The sequence below is a fragment of the Zymoseptoria tritici genome, chromosome 8 (assembly GCF_000219625.1).
Source record: "Zymoseptoria tritici IPO323 chromosome 8, whole genome shotgun sequence".
Lineage (NCBI taxonomy): Eukaryota > Fungi > Ascomycota > Dothideomycetes > Mycosphaerellales > Mycosphaerellaceae > Zymoseptoria > Zymoseptoria tritici.
In genome coordinates this window covers 2,062,331-2,078,821 of record NC_018211.1, presented here as the reverse complement: position 1 = coordinate 2,078,821, position 16,491 = coordinate 2,062,331, and the positions used below count along the sequence as shown (strand labels likewise).

The 16,491-nt window shown below is 54.4% G+C and overlaps 6 protein-coding genes across 6 annotated transcripts; 3 read left to right on the top strand and 3 right to left on the bottom strand.

The window, feature by feature from the left end:
- Positions 1–735: 735 nt before the first annotated feature.
- On the bottom strand, positions 736–1,365 carry MYCGRDRAFT_45946 (uncharacterized protein; the record flags this gene model as incomplete). Its single annotated transcript, XM_003850129.1, has 1 exon — positions 736–1,365. A coding segment is annotated over one exon (630 nt), but the record flags the coding sequence as incomplete, so codon positions are not given.
- Positions 1,366–2,496: 1,131 nt separating this feature from the next.
- MYCGRDRAFT_75178 (uncharacterized protein) lies at positions 2,497–3,346 on the top strand (the record flags this gene model as incomplete). Its single annotated transcript, XM_003850182.1, has 2 exons — positions 2,497–2,650; positions 2,757–3,346. 2 exons carry the CDS (start codon positions 2,497–2,499, stop codon positions 3,344–3,346), a joined length of 744 nt encoding a protein of 247 aa, XP_003850230.1.
- A 63-nt stretch (positions 3,347–3,409) lies between these two features.
- MYCGRDRAFT_45905 (uncharacterized protein) lies at positions 3,410–7,315 on the bottom strand (the record flags this gene model as incomplete). Its single annotated transcript, XM_003850128.1, has 14 exons — positions 3,410–3,892; positions 3,945–4,178; positions 4,237–4,386; positions 4,445–4,875; positions 4,940–5,163; positions 5,227–5,402; positions 5,451–5,540; positions 5,592–5,845; positions 5,897–6,426; positions 6,480–6,596; positions 6,658–6,819; positions 6,875–7,021; positions 7,076–7,238; positions 7,288–7,315. Coding segments are annotated over 14 exons (3,189 nt in total), but the record flags the coding sequence as incomplete, so codon positions are not given.
- Positions 7,316–9,446: 2,131 nt separating this feature from the next.
- On the top strand, positions 9,447–10,237 carry MYCGRDRAFT_46450 (uncharacterized protein; the record flags this gene model as incomplete). The annotated part of the gene is made up of 2 exons (XM_003850183.1): positions 9,447–9,826; positions 9,883–10,237. Coding segments are annotated over 2 exons (735 nt in total), but the record flags the coding sequence as incomplete, so codon positions are not given.
- Positions 10,238–10,892: 655 nt separating this feature from the next.
- On the bottom strand, positions 10,893–13,039 carry MYCGRDRAFT_101096 (uncharacterized protein; the record flags this gene model as incomplete). Its single annotated transcript, XM_003850127.1, has 3 exons — positions 10,893–11,018; positions 11,115–12,187; positions 12,458–13,039. The coding sequence occupies 3 exons, from the start codon at positions 12,687–12,689 to the stop codon at positions 10,893–10,895; spliced, it is 1,431 nt and encodes a 476-aa protein (XP_003850175.1).
- A 1,638-nt stretch (positions 13,040–14,677) lies between these two features.
- On the top strand, positions 14,678–15,847 carry MYCGRDRAFT_15311 (putative fungal pheromone STE3 a-factor receptor; the record flags this gene model as incomplete). Its single annotated transcript, XM_003850184.1, has 2 exons — positions 14,678–15,227; positions 15,279–15,847. Coding segments are annotated over 2 exons (1,119 nt in total), but the record flags the coding sequence as incomplete, so codon positions are not given.
- Positions 15,848–16,491: the final 644 nt, after the last annotated feature.

Here is a 16,491-nt window from a genome sequence, read left to right as displayed (position 1 = left end):
GCACCTTCGACGTCGTTGGTCAGGGTTTTCTGCTTCCAGGATACGAGATAAGCTACGAGGCGACGCCAGAGTCGGAGTCTGGCCAGGTCGAGAAAGCTACGATGATAAATGTTGAGATCACTCTCACTGCCGCCGACGCTTTGCTCTTGGCGGCACAGGACCTCAACAGTATTTCTTATGGGTTCGACGCACGGGCCAGAGCAGAGCGTCTTATCGTCAACCCGTTCAGTTCGCCATTGAGTGCTGTGTCTTTGACACCATTACCACCATCATCACCATCACCACGATCACCACCATTTGGTGAATATTGAGTGCTACTCAGGCCACGACACCGTTTCTTCCTTCAGAACGCACTTTGTGCCCTCCACTTACCCTCGTATGCCTCAAGCACATACCACGATCGTGTCGAGGGCGGTTTCGAGGACAGATCTACTGCAGCAACAACGACAGACAAGCTGGCAGTACTGGAATTGACGGACCTTTGCTCGACACACTTGACGAGCAGAGGAGGTATTGCAACACTGCCTCGGGCTTAGCAAATGTGCTGCTTGTACGCATATCTTGCTCGGCTAAGCGCCAGATGTCCGCGGCTACAGGTTCGTTATGACTCGCAGGCTAGTTCGGGCTATCCAAATACATGAACACATCAGTCCGCGCCCGCTCGTGACTGCTCCATCTCTCGAATCGAAACGAAAGCAATCAATCTCTCAAACGACTACACCAGTATACCCTCCCTCACCAACACCTCACAACCTCCGGCCACCTCCGAAAACTCCTCCCCCACAAATCCCCCTCATGCATGCGTCCAAACAAATGATACCACATCACCACCTCCGCATAACTGATCCTACACCACCCGACATCCTCCTGCGTCACACCCTCCACTGCTTCCCACATTTTCGGACTCGACCTCCCGTATAGTCGCGCTTCTTCTTGTAACTCCTCTTCTGGCTGGGGCCTCCACGCCCCGCGGATAAGGTTCACGTATCCCTTACTGTCCAACCACGAGTCTGAGTCGTCGTTGATAATGCTTCGCATCGCTCCCTCGTCGATGGAGATACAGAGACGATAGCGAGGCGAGCCGTATCTATCGCGACGGATGGCGCCCACGCCGCTGCGGTGGGGTAAGGTGCCTTGTTCGAACATCGGTGCCGTGTTGCACCACTCGTTGAAATGCTGGCGTATCTCCGCCGCAGTGGCGTTTTCGAAACGAGTCGCATCGTCGAAGACGGTAAAGGGGTTCGATTCCAGCAAGTCTGCGGCGTGGTCGAAAGCGAGAGTTTCGGCGTGCTGGTGGCGGAGGCGGTGGAGACATTGGTCCCAGTCGAGATGGCTGGTGTAAGTCGTCCGATAAATCACAAAGCCTACACTAATAGATCTAATTAGTGCCTCTGCTCGCACCGCCGCTGCGGGAGTTGGTTCACGCACCCCAGAGACAATGTCCGTTTCGGAGCATTCCGCAGTCGATGTCTTGGGCGAGGGTGGTGTGTTTGGTGGAGTATTCGTTCCAACAGTCGACGCCGTCGGCGGGTCGTCGTCTGTTGTCGGCTCTCTCTGTCGTGTCTGCTAAAGATGGCGTACTGGCGGGAGACGAAGGCGTCATAATTGCTGTGGAAGGCGATGGCGGTAACGATGCCTCGTCGTTGCCTCGAATTACCATCTTGAAGCGTGAGTGTACTTGTTCAGTGTTAAGGAGACGGCGATAGTGGAATATTGAAAGGAAAATACGATAGTGTTCGTAAGAAATGATGCTGAGCTTGACCTTCGCAGAAGAGTTAAGATGATTTGGCGAAACTGTGCGGCACGGGCGGCACAGTCATAGGTACCATGCCTCAAGGTTCCTTTCCGGCGCTTAGAGAAGCAACAGAGCGGCGAAGTCCAGTGGAAGCGCTCGTTGTACATGAGCCACGCCGTGGATTCGCAGTCAAGCCGTCTTCGATGCGAAGAGGCTCACGATGGATCGTGCGGACGTAAGAGGACCGACCACGGACCATGCATGACGGCACATCCAATCCCACGGAGACACGCAACGGCTTTCGAGATAGAACGAGCATTGGTCCATAGCATTCATGTTGGAATGCACAGATCTTGATGGCACATCGCTCCAGTTCCAATGGTCGCTATCTCGAGTGTCACCACTCTCTGTGTCCCAAGTCAGACATCGTCTCCTTCCAGTTTGCGTAGTCTATGTGCTCGACTTCTTCTGGTCCAGACGACCAGTGGGATTGGTGTATGTGGCGACGATTTCATGGCCCGGCTTGGGTATGATGAGTGAGATGGAAGTGATGTCAATGAGCATGGTCTTAAAATTGATTGGACTCAGCTTTGCGGCGCACATACTGTATAATACGCACTTGTTGACCGAAGCGCCGGGCTTGCATTAGCTCGCGCTCGCTAATTTTAGCATCAATTACCTTGGGCATACATACTCTTGAGGTGTTGCTTGTTCCAGTGGACCGCTCTCCTCGACATTTGCTTCAGGACAGACGACTCAGGATGGCGGACCCGAATCAGGCGGGACCACCACATTACGGTTTCTCTATCCGGCCGCGGACCTCACCCTCTCCGCGCAACCCCAGGATCTCCACGCACTCCAGCGATGCGGACGAAATCGATCGCATGCTTGCGAAGTATGGCCATAAGATCTGGGGTAAGCTATTCGAAGATACCGCAGACAGCATTGCCGACGAAAATTCCGCTATGCTGCATTCAGAAAGTCCGTCAGTCAGCGTTTGCTAACATACCAGCACGTGCAGGTTTCGTGATTTATCGATCGACCTACGCCAGTGATAGCGACTGGACCGAATGTCTGCGTACTTTCCAAAGTGAGCTGAAGTTCGATCTGGAGTTCTTGGGCGGGCTGGACATTCTTGACAGTAATCCTTTCACGATTTTTGAAGACCGTAACCTCTTCGACGGAGCTTCCGCAGCTGTTGTGCGGGATCATTTCAACGCCTGGGCATTAGCGGCACCAGAGCGTGAGCAAGGCACTGGCGCCGGCGGGTGGGGTGGATCGCCGCGCTATAATTTCTGCGTTCAAATTGACGAGCGGTGTCTTCGCAGCATTCTCGATGGCAACCATGGTGGAGCGCAGAGCGAGGGATTCATCAAGCTTATCAGGGGAAGCTGGCAATCAGACCCTCGAGCTGATCGGTTGCGTGCCTCGGATCCTGTACAAAACTTGCCGGCATACGACGATATCGAAGGATGTACCGCGTACGATATCGGGTGGGCCAAGATCAGGCAAGAGAAGTACCTGGCCTTCTTTTGCGCCCTGCAGAACCAGAATTTTTGGCAGTCCAGCTACAAGCGGCCTCCGCTCGTCAGCTCGACCGACGCCATTTGAGACAATAGCATAGCTAGCATATTCCGAGCGTAGTTGTTGCTCTTGTACTCTTTGATTAACCTCTCAACTTCCGGAACCGCTCGTACTACCCGAACCACTCGAACTGCCAGAGCCACCTGAGCTTCCAAAACCACCAGAGCTGCCAGGAAAACCCATCGGACCAGGACCACCGCCGGAGCCATCGCCGAGTTCAGGCAAGCGCCACCCGGTATTGACAGGCATACTTATTCTCTGCTCCAATTGTGCCCGCCAAACCGACAACGCGGCCATCACGGGTCCGTGTTGCTGCAACGTGCGACCCGCATTGTAAGCATCCATAAAAGGTGCCCCAGCAATGTCGATCGCCTCGTCGGCCCATTCTCGAGCTCTGCGTTGAATCAGAGCGAAGTACTCTTCGGTGAAGAGCTGCCACCATCTTTGCAACAGCTGGTTCGGTACACCGAAGGCATCCTCAATGTATCGAAGTTGCAGTCGGACGTTGCTTCGAACGGTGTTCCACATGATAGTGGCCTCGGGAGTATTCAAATAGTCGAATACGGCGAAACCCTGATCAAATCTTAGTATCAATCGCATGGAGGAACAGGAAGCGGCTGCCTACCGTTTGGACCAGAGTCAGCAGTTCAGTCGTCGCCTGAGCGGTATCATCTCGGACTGCAACCCTTGCGGCGCGAGTAATTCGATCGATGGCTACAGGACGTCGAAGATCCATGAGCAATCCCTTCGCGCCATTGATGTCCGCATCCGTCCCAAGCAGAGGCCGTGGATTGTCATATGTCCCAAAGCATTCCATGACACGATCATTCGGAGTAGCCGGCTGAAGCCCGTGTGGTCCCTATCGAGCACAAGCGTCAGCGGATGAAATCTTCCCACTCTAGTAACGGATCTCGTACCCCGACGGGAGGCTGAGCAGCCAATCCGGCGTTCGGCTCATGCCAGTGGTAGTCGCACCAAGCTCTCCCAATTGCGGGCAGTCGGCTTTCTGGCTGGTCGTGGGTCGTTCCTTGCGCAGCTTGCTCAACAAATCTGCGCATGATTTGTCTCTAATGCATATTTTTAGTCTCGTATCGTGCTGAACAATCCTGTGGAGTCATAACTTACGTCGATAATGTGCTCCGACTGTGCATTCTCGGTTCCTGGCGGGCGGTTCCCATCTGCCACCACTTGCTGATTGACTGCCTGTCCGGTGCAGATACCTACGACTGAACGCCATACGTAGCGGAAAACCTCTCCGAGTCCATAGAGTTCACCACTTGGAGGGTAGGCTTGTGCCACCACCATGATGAAAAGGGCTCCAAAATAATGCGCTTGGTAATCTGCTTTATTGTCCCAGCGTTTGGACAAGTCGTAAACACTTGTGTTCCAGGTCCCTGGCGTTAAATCCGCTTGCAGGGCGCGAGCACTGAGAGCTCCACCAGGATCTTGGCTGGCCAAGCACAGTTCGGGAACAAGTTTGCAGCGGTCGGCAGCACAAATCGCTGCGGGTGGAGGTCTCTTTTTGATCGTGCAGCACGCGGCCTGCTTCCGTCCGACTACGACCACGCCATGTTAGACGCAACTTCAAGCAAGTATCCGATATGTACTTCAATGACTTACAAGCACATCCGTGAAGAAAGGAGCTGCCAAATTGACTGTCCCTATCGACCTCGATCTCCGTAGGACTGCAGACGGCATTGGCGCATTCCGCTCCACCACGCTCCCATCGACAATCACGGAGCTCAACTGACGTTGGGCAGCAGAACTTCTTTTTGCCTACGCCGGGAAAGCAACCATCAGTCTTCTCAAAAATGGCCGTTTCCGTGAGCGGGCAGTCTTTTCCGCTGTTGGGAGTAAGTCTCAGCGTATGATTCATTTTGGGTGGTTTCGCTGTGTAGAGTGCGTACCAATCTGTGTAGCCGCACTTCCCGGCAAAGCTGTCATAGTCGGGGCTGGGACAGCAGAAGACCTTCTTGCCACGGCCACATTTGTTAGTGTTGCCATCGTTCTCAAATCCACCGCCCCGCGAGGACGAGATGCCTTGGATGTTGATCTCGCCTGGGCGGCATTGGCCAGAGCAATCCTGCAACTGTCAGTAGAGTCTCGGAAGCGCCCGTCCTAGCAGACATACTGATTTGGCGCCTTTGCCGTTATTGTCACCTCGCCATACGCAACCCTTTGGTGCAGTATTTGCAGGGCAGCAGATTGGCTTTCCGCAATGCTGTGAATGATGAGCATAGATGCCTTGTATCTTGACGTGTCAGCAACTCACGCATTTCTTTTTCCCACAGCCTGCGTCGTCCCAACCAACGACTGTGTTGCCGCTACAGGCATTCGCCATTGCCTCATGGTCGTCCAGTTTTATGCACGGGCCGCTATATTTGTAGCATTGCTGGCCATTGCTGCCAGACAGGTCCTGTACCACGGCTTGCGGGTTTGAAAGGGCTTTGTTTGTAAGCTTGAGTTCCTGGTTGGACTTGATTGGCCTGCCCAGAAGACCAGTGTGCGCGGAGTATTTGTCGTCGTCTGGACAAGCAGTCAGTACGCTATGTGGTCCATCAATCAGCAATCACATACCCAGGTCCGATGCCCAAATCAACGAGCCACCAAGTCCGATGCTGTCTGCCCATTCCGTCTTCTGCTTGAAAGTTACCGCATCGTCGTAGGAGATCCATTGGTCATTGTCAAAAACGAGATAATTCACCGCACTGGCCTCGTCGTGAACCGGCGATACTGTCGCCCGCTTCTTGCTGTCCGCTCCTTTTATGATGTTTTGGATTTCATAGTAGCCCAAAATGCCACCGGTCTTCGTGCAAGGACCTTTTCGAGAGGCGCCACTGAATGGGCAGCCGGGTTCGATACAAGAAGGATCCGCGAGAGTGAAAGATCGACCGTAGAACCCGAATCCGATGAGCACCTTCTCAGGCGGAATATCCACACGCCAGAAAAGCTCCGCAGCCAGCTGAATCTCCGTGAGATTGGTGTGTCCTTGGACAATGCTTCCGATCGGATTGTCGGAGTCCCAGGCTCCGTGGAGATCGTAACTCATCAGGTTGATCCAATCGACATGCTTCACTAGACCCGGGAGATCAAAATGACGCAAGTACCTACATCATGGCCGTCAGTCACATCACGGTGTTTCAGCACGACAACGACTTACCAGTACGAGCTGGGCGCAGTAAACGTCAACCCAAATTTGTTCCCGCTGGCATCAAACTCTTTCCGCAAAGCCTCCATCAGTAATACAAAGTTTTTGGTGTCATCTGGCTTTCCTCCTCTGGAAAATATTAGTAAGAGGACAAAGATCGCAATTGCGGATTGAACAGGATACGACTCACCGGTCCGGAGCCGTCGGGTACTCCCAATCGATATCCAGTCCATCGAATCCATATTGTTGCATGAAATGAACGGCATTCTTGGCGAACTGCTGTCTTTTCGAATCCGACGCAGCAATCTCGCCGAAAAGTGGTTGGGTAGCGGTATTGTTATCGGAGAATGTCCTTCAGAGGCAAAGTCAGCGGGCAGGCTTATTAACAGATATAGAAATATTATTACCAGCCGCCAACGCTTATCCAGACTGAGAGGTCGTTCTTGATCAACTTGAGGTTTGTGGTTTCTTGGAAAAGACTTGCTGGTGTCTCTCCATCCATCGTAACAATGTCGTACGTCTTTGGGTCGATGAAAGCGAAAGCAAAATTGACACTGCACTATGGTGAGCTGAAGCAAGTGTAGTTTACTGCGAGTGTCCAGGCTTACTGGGTGAGCGCGTCTAGAGGAAGGTCGATCGGATTGACCTTGTGGCAGGCCTTTCTCGCACTCCATGATTCGTAATACCCGATGACCTTCTTTTGGTGAATGCTAGACGAAGATGATGCTGCTGGAGGTTTGGGATGCAGGACGCAATTGCTTTGACATTTTTCTGCAACCAGTCAGTTCTATGCGTGGTATCGATATAGCGGAGGACTCACTTCCACAGAACAGCTCTGTTGTGCCACACTAGGATCAATCAGTGAAGATCTTCGTTTCTCTTGTCGGATTACAGTGCTCAACTTACGAATCCGAACTCGCTGCAGCAGGTCTTAAGAGGACATTCCGTGCCAGGATCCTTTGCGAATTGGCCGCATTCTGCCACGGCTTCGCAGTTAGCGACACAGTCCTTGCCACAGTACGTGGGACCATATCCGCAAAAGCCGCTGCCTCCGCAGCAAGCTCCATTGCCGCAGGGCTTCTCCTTGCTGCAGGAGTACTCGTCCGCTCTTTTCGTGAGATTGGTAGGAGTGCTATCGTAGCCGCCAACGCTCTGAACCTGCACGTCTCCAGCAGAAGTCGTAATCGTTAGTTCTCCAGATTTGTGTTGAGGGATCGATCGGAAAGCAAAGAAAAGGAAACCGAAGCAAAGCAAGGCATAGTAAACGCCGGCTTTGTCGATCAAATTTCGCGAGGTGGCCATGGCTCTTTGCTCGATATGGTGATGGGAAGGACGACAGTAATTGAAAGTGTGGACGTGCTTCAGAGCTTACGTCTCGACCTCGCCATCGGCCAGCAGATATAGTCGACAGGTGGGACTACAACACCGAAGCCGCTGATCGCTCAAACTGGCCCTGAAGGCACAGCAGAGCGTAAACTGCTACAATTAGAACATACGCCGAAGGATGGCCTTACTCTGCAGAGTGCCGATGATGAGTCGCCACTCCATTCGCGGTGGTCAAATAGCAAGCAGTCTTGAGCCGCTCTTGCTGTAGCTCATATGTCAAGCGGGCCACCTCAGGCAGGACAGGACCTCGGAGTCAGTGTCGCGAGCTGTCCGCAGGAAGGGGGTTGTATATCAAGTCCCGTGTGCCGTTCGTCATTGGCGAGGATGTTGGCGCCAGCTGCAAGGTAGACCCGCTTCGACATTGACTTCCTGCAGCATATCGATGGCAGGCGGCTCGTCTAACTCTGGACTGGCGGTGTAGGCGCGAGGACCTTGAGCCGGCGGTAAAGGCCTGCCATCGGTATTAGCATCGCAAAATCGCCAAACTGCCTTGGGCAGAGCGGCGCGGATGCTCGGGATCATGCAAGCTGTATATGCAAGCGCGACGTCTTTTGCTGTCCACTTCGTATTGATGACCACGGTCCGCTGCGATAGGTCTCGCTTCAGATCGGTCAACTTTGGGCGCGTTGCACCGGTAAGGAGGAAGCACAGCTTTTGTTGTTGCAGACGCGAGACCTCGGACGGGGCGGCATGAGAGACGTGGCTTTAAAGTTTGTCAGCCGGCCCTAAACTCTTGAGCGGAACCGCCCGAGGGATTCCTACGAGCAATCAGAACCTCTTCCCAAGCGCTGCGACCTTGGCCGCCTCGATGTGCAGCGGCATGGATCTGCAAGACTTGTCCGAAGCGCGCGCTCCCGTGTAAGAGATATACACGATCTGTCATGCTATTCTTGGTACCAACAGACTGAAACAGCGGACGATTGTACGGCGGTACGATGGCTTCGATCATGGGTAGGATATCATGGCAAGGACTCCAGACATGGAGGCAAGGTCGCACATAGCAGCATCACCATGTCGTGGACATGGGTAGCACGAACTATTCTCCTGGCAGCAGGTCTGCTGGGTGAGACATCAGCGCAGCAGCTCCAAGGCTCTCAACGATATATCGACTATCCGGGCCTTTCTCCGGCTTGCCACGACGCTTTAAACACGACGGTATCCTGCGCTCCGTTGCTTGGATTGATTTCTCTCAAGTACGTCCAGGATCATACTTGAAGAGGCTTTCGAAGGAGACTGACAAGCTGCATAGCCTTGAGACGCTGGACGTCAATGGAGTGGAACAGCTTTGCAAAGACGACTGCCGACAATCGTTAAACGCAACGAAGACCACGATAGCTCAGGCTTGTTCGGCCGAGTCTGACATTATATCTTTTGGCGATCTTGAGTATCCTGGTACAGTCATAACGAACAACAAGCGCTGGCTTCGCTGACCGTCCACATAGCGACTTTCATCATCGAGAGCTTCGTCTTGGCATATGACTTGTCGTGCCGCAAAGACAGGTGCGTTCCCATCCTTGAATGTCGATCTTCTAGCGAATTTATCCATTGACTGTTTCCAGAACGACCGGAGAGTTCTGTGATCCTCAGCTGCGAGCTTGGTCCAATCAGTCTGACCTGGACCCCTCCCAAACCTGCTCCGACTGCTGGCTTGGAGCTCAGTCCATTCAACTCAGCAGTCCGCTGGGCTACGACGAAGATGCAGCAAGCAGCTTTGCAAATCTCACGTCCAGCTGCAATGCCACCGGTTATGACTTCTCCATCCCGACGCCCTACTCTCAGAACGCACCGGAGACTGTCCAAGCTGCAAGCGCAGACATCGCTACGCCTGCTAAGTGCCCCGACTCCTATACCATCAAGCCGGGCGATGACTGCCACTCCGTCGCTCGACAGTTGAATGTCTCGTCCTACAGTCTATTACAACAGAATTATCTGGATCTCTACTGCCGAAGCTTCGCAACCGCCGGAACCGCAATGTACGTACCTCAAAATCGGTGCTCAAAAGACTTTCCTCTCATCCTGACCTCGCCAGCTGCATACCACCGCAATGCGACACATACACCTGGCTCCCCACCGACACTTGCGAAAGCGTCGTGTCCCACCATACCAGCCTCTCCGTCCCGCAATTCCTAGCCTGGAACCCCAACTTCAACTCCCTCTGCGGCAACAGCTTCAACTTCATCGGCTACTCAGTCTGTATAAGCCCACCAGGCGGTTTCCGAACCTACAGCTATCCTACCACACCCACACCCACAAACACAACGCAACCAGGCTACGCATCCACCGCGGCAATCGTGCCGCCCAACGCACGGGACAACTCGACCCGAAATTGCGGATCATGGCATACCGTACATCCCACCCTCCGCTCACACCCCCACATGTACTGACCACTCCGTCCATCTAGATTGTCAAAGGCGACACCTGCGCCACCCTGTCCCTCTCCAACTCCATCTCCCTCTCCGATCTCCAATTCCTCAACCCCACTCTCGATCAGAATTGCACCACCCTCGTCCTCGACCTCGCTTACTGCGTGCGACCCGTCGGCGACATCGCCACGTATCCAACTTACACTCAAAGTGATGTGCTGGATATCCACGTTCCTGCCGCTTGCTTCCCGCCTTATGATCCTGCTGCTACGGCGCTGATTGTCAACGAGGGAGGAGCAGGCATGAACACGACAGCGGGCGGGACCAGTCCAGGGCCGTCGGTGACAGCTCTACCCGTTGTTGCAGAGGAGTCGACGCATGCGAAGCGTCATTTCGATAGACGTGGTGTTGATGCAATGGATAGTGTCGTGGCCCATGCGCATGGAATAGGATTTGGGCGGTCGGTGACGGCTTAGATGAGTCGCAGCTTGTTCAATCCATGTCTGAAGCATCATTCAAAAATCTTCAATTCGTCTCGGTTTCGTTCGGATACATGTCAGCTCGAAGTAACCTCATCACGCGACAGTACAGTCCGTCCTAGCCGACAGCATTTCTCTTCATTCATGCCGCAAGCGAGACGCAAGCGAGACCCAGTCTCTACTCCCCATTCCGCGCATCAATGGAACATCCCATGCACCAACCCCGCCGCAATCAACGGCAAAACAGCAATACACCAAAACACCCACACAATCCCCACGGCGCAATACACCTTGACCAGTCCCCACCAGCCTCCATACGCAGCCTGCACCATTCCCATCTCCGCCTTCCTCCTCGCCGGCTTGGGTTTATTCGGTCCCACGAGGCCGGAGACGCCGCTGTCCCTCCTTTCCAGTCCGACTTTCTCGTCATCGTTGTCGGGTGAGGAGAGTCTCCCAGCGGAGCGAAGTGCCTCGACGAGTTTGTGAGCGACTTTGCAATTGATGGCGTTCCAGGTGAGACCTTCTGCTTGTCGTCGTGCGGCGAGAGCCATGGATTTTCGTCGATTTATATTCACAGCCAGTTCTTGTGCGCGAGCAACGAAAGTCTCCATATCCAGCGGATCGACGAGGTAGCCGGAGTCGCCGTGCTTGACAGTCTCCGACGGACCACCTTCATCACGAGCGATGACTGGGACACCAGACGCCATGCTTTCCAACACCACCAAGCCGAACGTCTCCGTGATGGAACAGTGCAGGAAGACGTCCGCGACGGCGTATGCGCGAGCGAGGGAGGCGCCGCGAAGCATACCCGTGAAGTGAACCCGGGGAGCGAGCTCAGGTGAAGAGAAGAGCGAGCGGATGGAAGCGTCGACAGAGGGGGAGGTGTTACCGCCTACGATGAGGAGTTTCCACTTCAGATCTGGAGCGGTAGTGAGGAGTCGGGTAGCGGCGGAAGCGAGGAACTCGAAGCCTTTCTCCGGTGCGAGGCGGGAAATGCAGACGAAGATGATCTCGTCATTCCCGGCGATAGTGCGGCGGTAGGTCCTGTCGAATTTGTCGGGGTTGAAGAGAGTCGTGTCGACGCCTCGACCCAGTTGGAGCATCTTCTCTGCGGGAGCGCCAGCGGAAGACATGTATTTCGCGACGTATGCGCTTGGGTAGAAGATTGTGCGGATCGCGGGGGCGGAGAAGAGGTAGCCTTGGACTTTTTGTAGGAGCCAGACGCCGTATGCGTCGAGGGGTGGTGAGAGGATGATGGAGGCGTACGCTGCCAGGTCGGTTTGAAAGTTTAGACAGATTGGAGGGCATGTTCCAGAGGGTAGGGAGCGGAGTTGGATGAGGAATTGGAAGCCGACGGAGGCGGGGGAGGCGAGGTAGATTAGGTCAGGAGCGGAGTCGCCGAAAGTTTGTTGGTAGATGCGGCCGAGTCGGAAAGGGTAGGCGATGGATAAGTCGGGGTTGTATGGTAGAGGAAACCCTTGAAGGCGAAATTCTGGGTTGAGGTTGGAGGTGGTGGGCACTGATGCGGCATTCCGGCGGCGGTGGTCTTCGCTGCGGGTACGATTGAAAAGAGGCGGAGAGGGAGTCGCAGATGAAGCTTGGAGGAGCGGTTCTTTCTCGGAGCCCTCGGACTTCTCATGATGCCACAGCCATGCGCCGCCGATGCCACGAGATGCCAGCGAGGAGGACTTGGCTTCAATGGAGCGGATCCAGTCCTTGTTCAGGATCGGCTGGCGGGTGGATTTTGTCAGCTCGATGGAACTTGATGTGCTTGATGGTGTTGACGATGCGACGATCGGTTGTCCCTTGTACGTGGGAGCACATGTGGCGACATTCACGCCGTTGCTCCTCAGGTAATCGACCAGAGATTGTGTTGTTCTGCTGACTCCATTGACGGGTCCGAGAGATTCAGTGGCGAGGAGGATCTTCTTGCCGACGAGCTCGCGAGGGAAGTCGGCGTGCCATGGGACGACGGGAGCAGTGGTGGTGGACATGTTGACCGTGGAGAGGGAGTTGGTGTCCTCGCTGTCCGGCTGATCTTCGGCTGGTGCTGATGGACAAGAGTCTTCTTGATCACAGCATTTCTACCATGGCCCACGAAAGTCAACAGTCGGAGGTTAGTAGGCGGTCATGGCAGTATTTTAAGCAAAACACGTCTTGACGATCACCTGGCGCGCCGGTGTCTTTCCCAAGTGACATGTTATGGTATCGGTCATGGCGGCTTTCTGGTGCTTCTCCTGTCATCATCCAACGAGAAGACGGGACGGCCATCACGCCCCTCCAAAGCATGCTTCGGACTGGCGCATGGCGAGGACTGATTGGAACGTTGCATGATGGATGTTTTTACCAAGTGTTGGTTGCTGAAGAAGAAAGGCGAGGTTCTGGGCCAGACATCGACGTGAAGCGAGGCCACGCGCGGCAATGATTGGCTGAGAAGGCTGACCACAACAACACCCATCAAAATTCTCCTTCATCCATCACCATCTCATTCCGAGGTGTATCTTCCGACGAGGTCTCCGCAGATGGGGCGTGGTGACCGCAGTACCTCCGTTGAGGAAATGACATCCAGAACAATCGAGGCGGCCACGACGAGAGAGGCTGCTGTTGAATGCCGTCCAACAGCATATTGCTTCCTCACGACATGCATTTCGAGCCGAACAAGATTCGGTCCTTTGCCATGACACGGAGACCAGCTGTCCGTCGTATGCCGATGTTCAACAAAGCGGCCGCTGAGCATGGGACAGCTTGGAAATTCCAGATGGCAACGACGAGACAGCGGAGAGGTCTTCTTGAGGATTGCCATCATGTTGCCGACTCACAGGCACCAAAACCGCAAAAAAATCCAATAAGTCGGCATCAGTGTGGAGTCTCACATGCCATCTTGGAAGTATCCTACCATGGACAGTAAAGGTGAATCGCAAGGTCGGAGGCAAAAGATCCAGCTGCACTCTTCGACTTACCTATGCTTCACCACGCCTGCTACTCCTTTTCAAACGTCCTCACTTTCTCTTCGATCAATGAGCAATGTGCATGAAATGTCTCCTCATTGCAAAGACCGTGTGCGAGGCTCGAGGTTCACTGACAATAACAGTCTCAGCTTTCCAAAATCCTATTCAGCACCACAAACGGATGAAGACTTCCGAATGGGGAATTTTCGCTACGCCAGGCACGTGAACGGGCCTCACGATCAAAGAAACTCTCCGTTCGTTACTTTGGTCTGGATTGCGCTCGGTCGATCAGATGGCTTGCGTGGTGAGATGCGTTTCTATGATCACTTCACCTTGTATACGGCCCATCAAGCGCATGGACGGCTATCGATTTGCCACGTTGAGATTTCATGATCACTACGGTATACGATCCCTGGAACAGTGCATCGCTATCACATCAGCAGTGGACTTTACGCCTGGCCACAGGCGCGCAAGAGAAACCGCCAAAAGACCCGCGGAGTGAAGTGGAGTGAATCTCGACACCACTTGGTCGACTCGTTGCTAGGCGTTTGTCTTGCCTATTGACAAGTTTCGCCTATTGACAAGCAAATCTACCCATTGAGGAACATTTGCTGAGACTGTTCATTGAGAGGAAGTTCGCTGTCAATAAGGAGGTGGACACTGTTGAGGCACATTTTCCTGGACCTCACTGCCCTTCTCTTCCTCCTTCACCTCGTCAACATTCTCTGCAGCATCGCCCGATTTACGACAGCGCTTCGATCTTCACCGCACTCCACTTCGAACACCAAGGCAACGACATTCCCCGAGGACACCGCCTCATCAGTTCTACCGGCGTCCAGGTCATTAGCAAACATCTCTGTCCCTCGTCCAAGGATACCTCAAGATCACATCTGCCGCTTGCCGGTCTGGAGTAGCAGTGGCGAAGTCGTTTCAAGCCCAAGACCATCGTGCACCGGAGTGTACCAACGAGAGCTTCACCACCAGACAAAAGCATCCGGACACCACGTCTCCGCGCAACCATGTCCACCCCAGTCTCCACCTCACCATATCCCATCGCCGTCATCTTGGCAACCATATCCCTCATCACAACCCTGCTCATCATACCGCCATTCGTCTCCCATCTCCGCAACCGCAATCTGCCCGCATGCACTCTCGTCCTCTGCGTCATCTACTCCAACTTCCAGTCCTTCCTCAATGCGGTGATCTGGCCGCACGACAACATCACCCACTGGTTCTCCGGCGTCGGCCTCTGCGATGTCGAGAACAAGCTTCAAGTCGTGGTGGCGAGCATGTTTCCCGCAGCTGTGGCAATGGTCCTGCGAGCGCTTGCGAGAGTTATGGATACAAACTCAGCGAATTGGAGCGCAAGTACGGCGCAGAAGAAGAGAGACGCTGCGATTGATTGGGCTTGCTGTGTGGTGATCCCCATGTTGCAGATTGTGACGGGATATATCATCCAGCCGTTCCGCGGATATGTGCTGGGTATCGCGGGATGTCTGGCGCCAGGCGATGGGACTTGGCTGTATTTCCTGCTCATGATCGTGCCGCCCGCCTTGTGGACTTTGTTGGCCGTCTACTTTGCTGGTATGTCTGCTTCCTGACCATTTGCCCTCCAACGCTGACTGATTCCAACAGCCCTCACCCTCCACCGTCTCTACCGCTACCGCGCCTGCTTCAACACAATCATGGCCAACTCCCACACCACCAAATCTCGCTTCCTCCGCCTCTACCTCCTCTGCACGCTCGTCATCCTCATCTGGCTCCCCCTCGAAGTCATCATTCTCGTACGCAACAAGCCGAAAGAGCTCGTCTCCTTTGCCTGGAACTCCACTCACCATCCGACCGAATACCCCTGGTCGATCATCCTGCGTGTGCCCAGCAAGGGCGAAATCCCCTTCGATCGATGGCTATGGCTCGTCGGTGGAGCGGCAATATTCGCCTTCTTCGGCTGGGGAAGAGATGCTGTCAAAACCTACCGGGATGGCCTAAAGAAAGTTGGCTTGGAAAAACTATGGCCCAAGACGACCATCTCGCGCGGCGCATCAACGATAGGAGGCGGAGCCAACACCGTCACCAGCAAGGCAAAACTGCTCATCGAGCACAGCAAGCGGAAAATGTCCTTTGCTTCGACCTCAACCTCTTCGACCAGCAATAACACCTCCACATCCCACCCGTCCCCAAACCCAAACACCAGCGCGCCAACCTCCCCAACCAAACCCTCCTTCCTCCCCACCATCACCGAAACCACCACCTCCTCTCCCCACCGCACCCGTCCCCGCCCAGACTTCACCCTCGCCGCCCTCCCCCCTCGTCGACCTCACGTCTCCTCCCCGCACCTCTACCGCAACCCGTCCACCGCCCACCACCATCGAGAGTCATCCTGGTATTCCGCCCTGGTGCCCACTTTCCTGCGTCGTTCCGACGACCGCTTCGTGAGGCAGGATTCCATGACCAACGACCCTTTCGTGTTGGGTCAAATGAGCGGTAATCGAGATGGACAGAGGAGTATGATGCTCAGTCGAGTTGTGGCGGAGCCGGCGAGTCCGACTACGAAGAGGTGGATGGAGTTGGAGGCGGAACGGGGTGGGGGGGAGAGGGTTAGTGTGAAGAAGGAGTTTCGGGTGGGGAGTGAGAGTGTTTGAACTTTCTTCTGGAGGAGGGTGAGGGAGGGAAAGGGGGATGGCATTTGAGGAGACTCTTTTCTTTGGGAAATGGACAGCAGAGCCGAGAAGAGCGTGGCGAAAAAAAGCTTGCGGGCGCTTTGACATCGACATCGACTTTTTTTTCTCTCTCTCTTTTCAAGTAGTAATATACGCTTTCAAAGTCCCCTCAATCAAAGTCGACTACC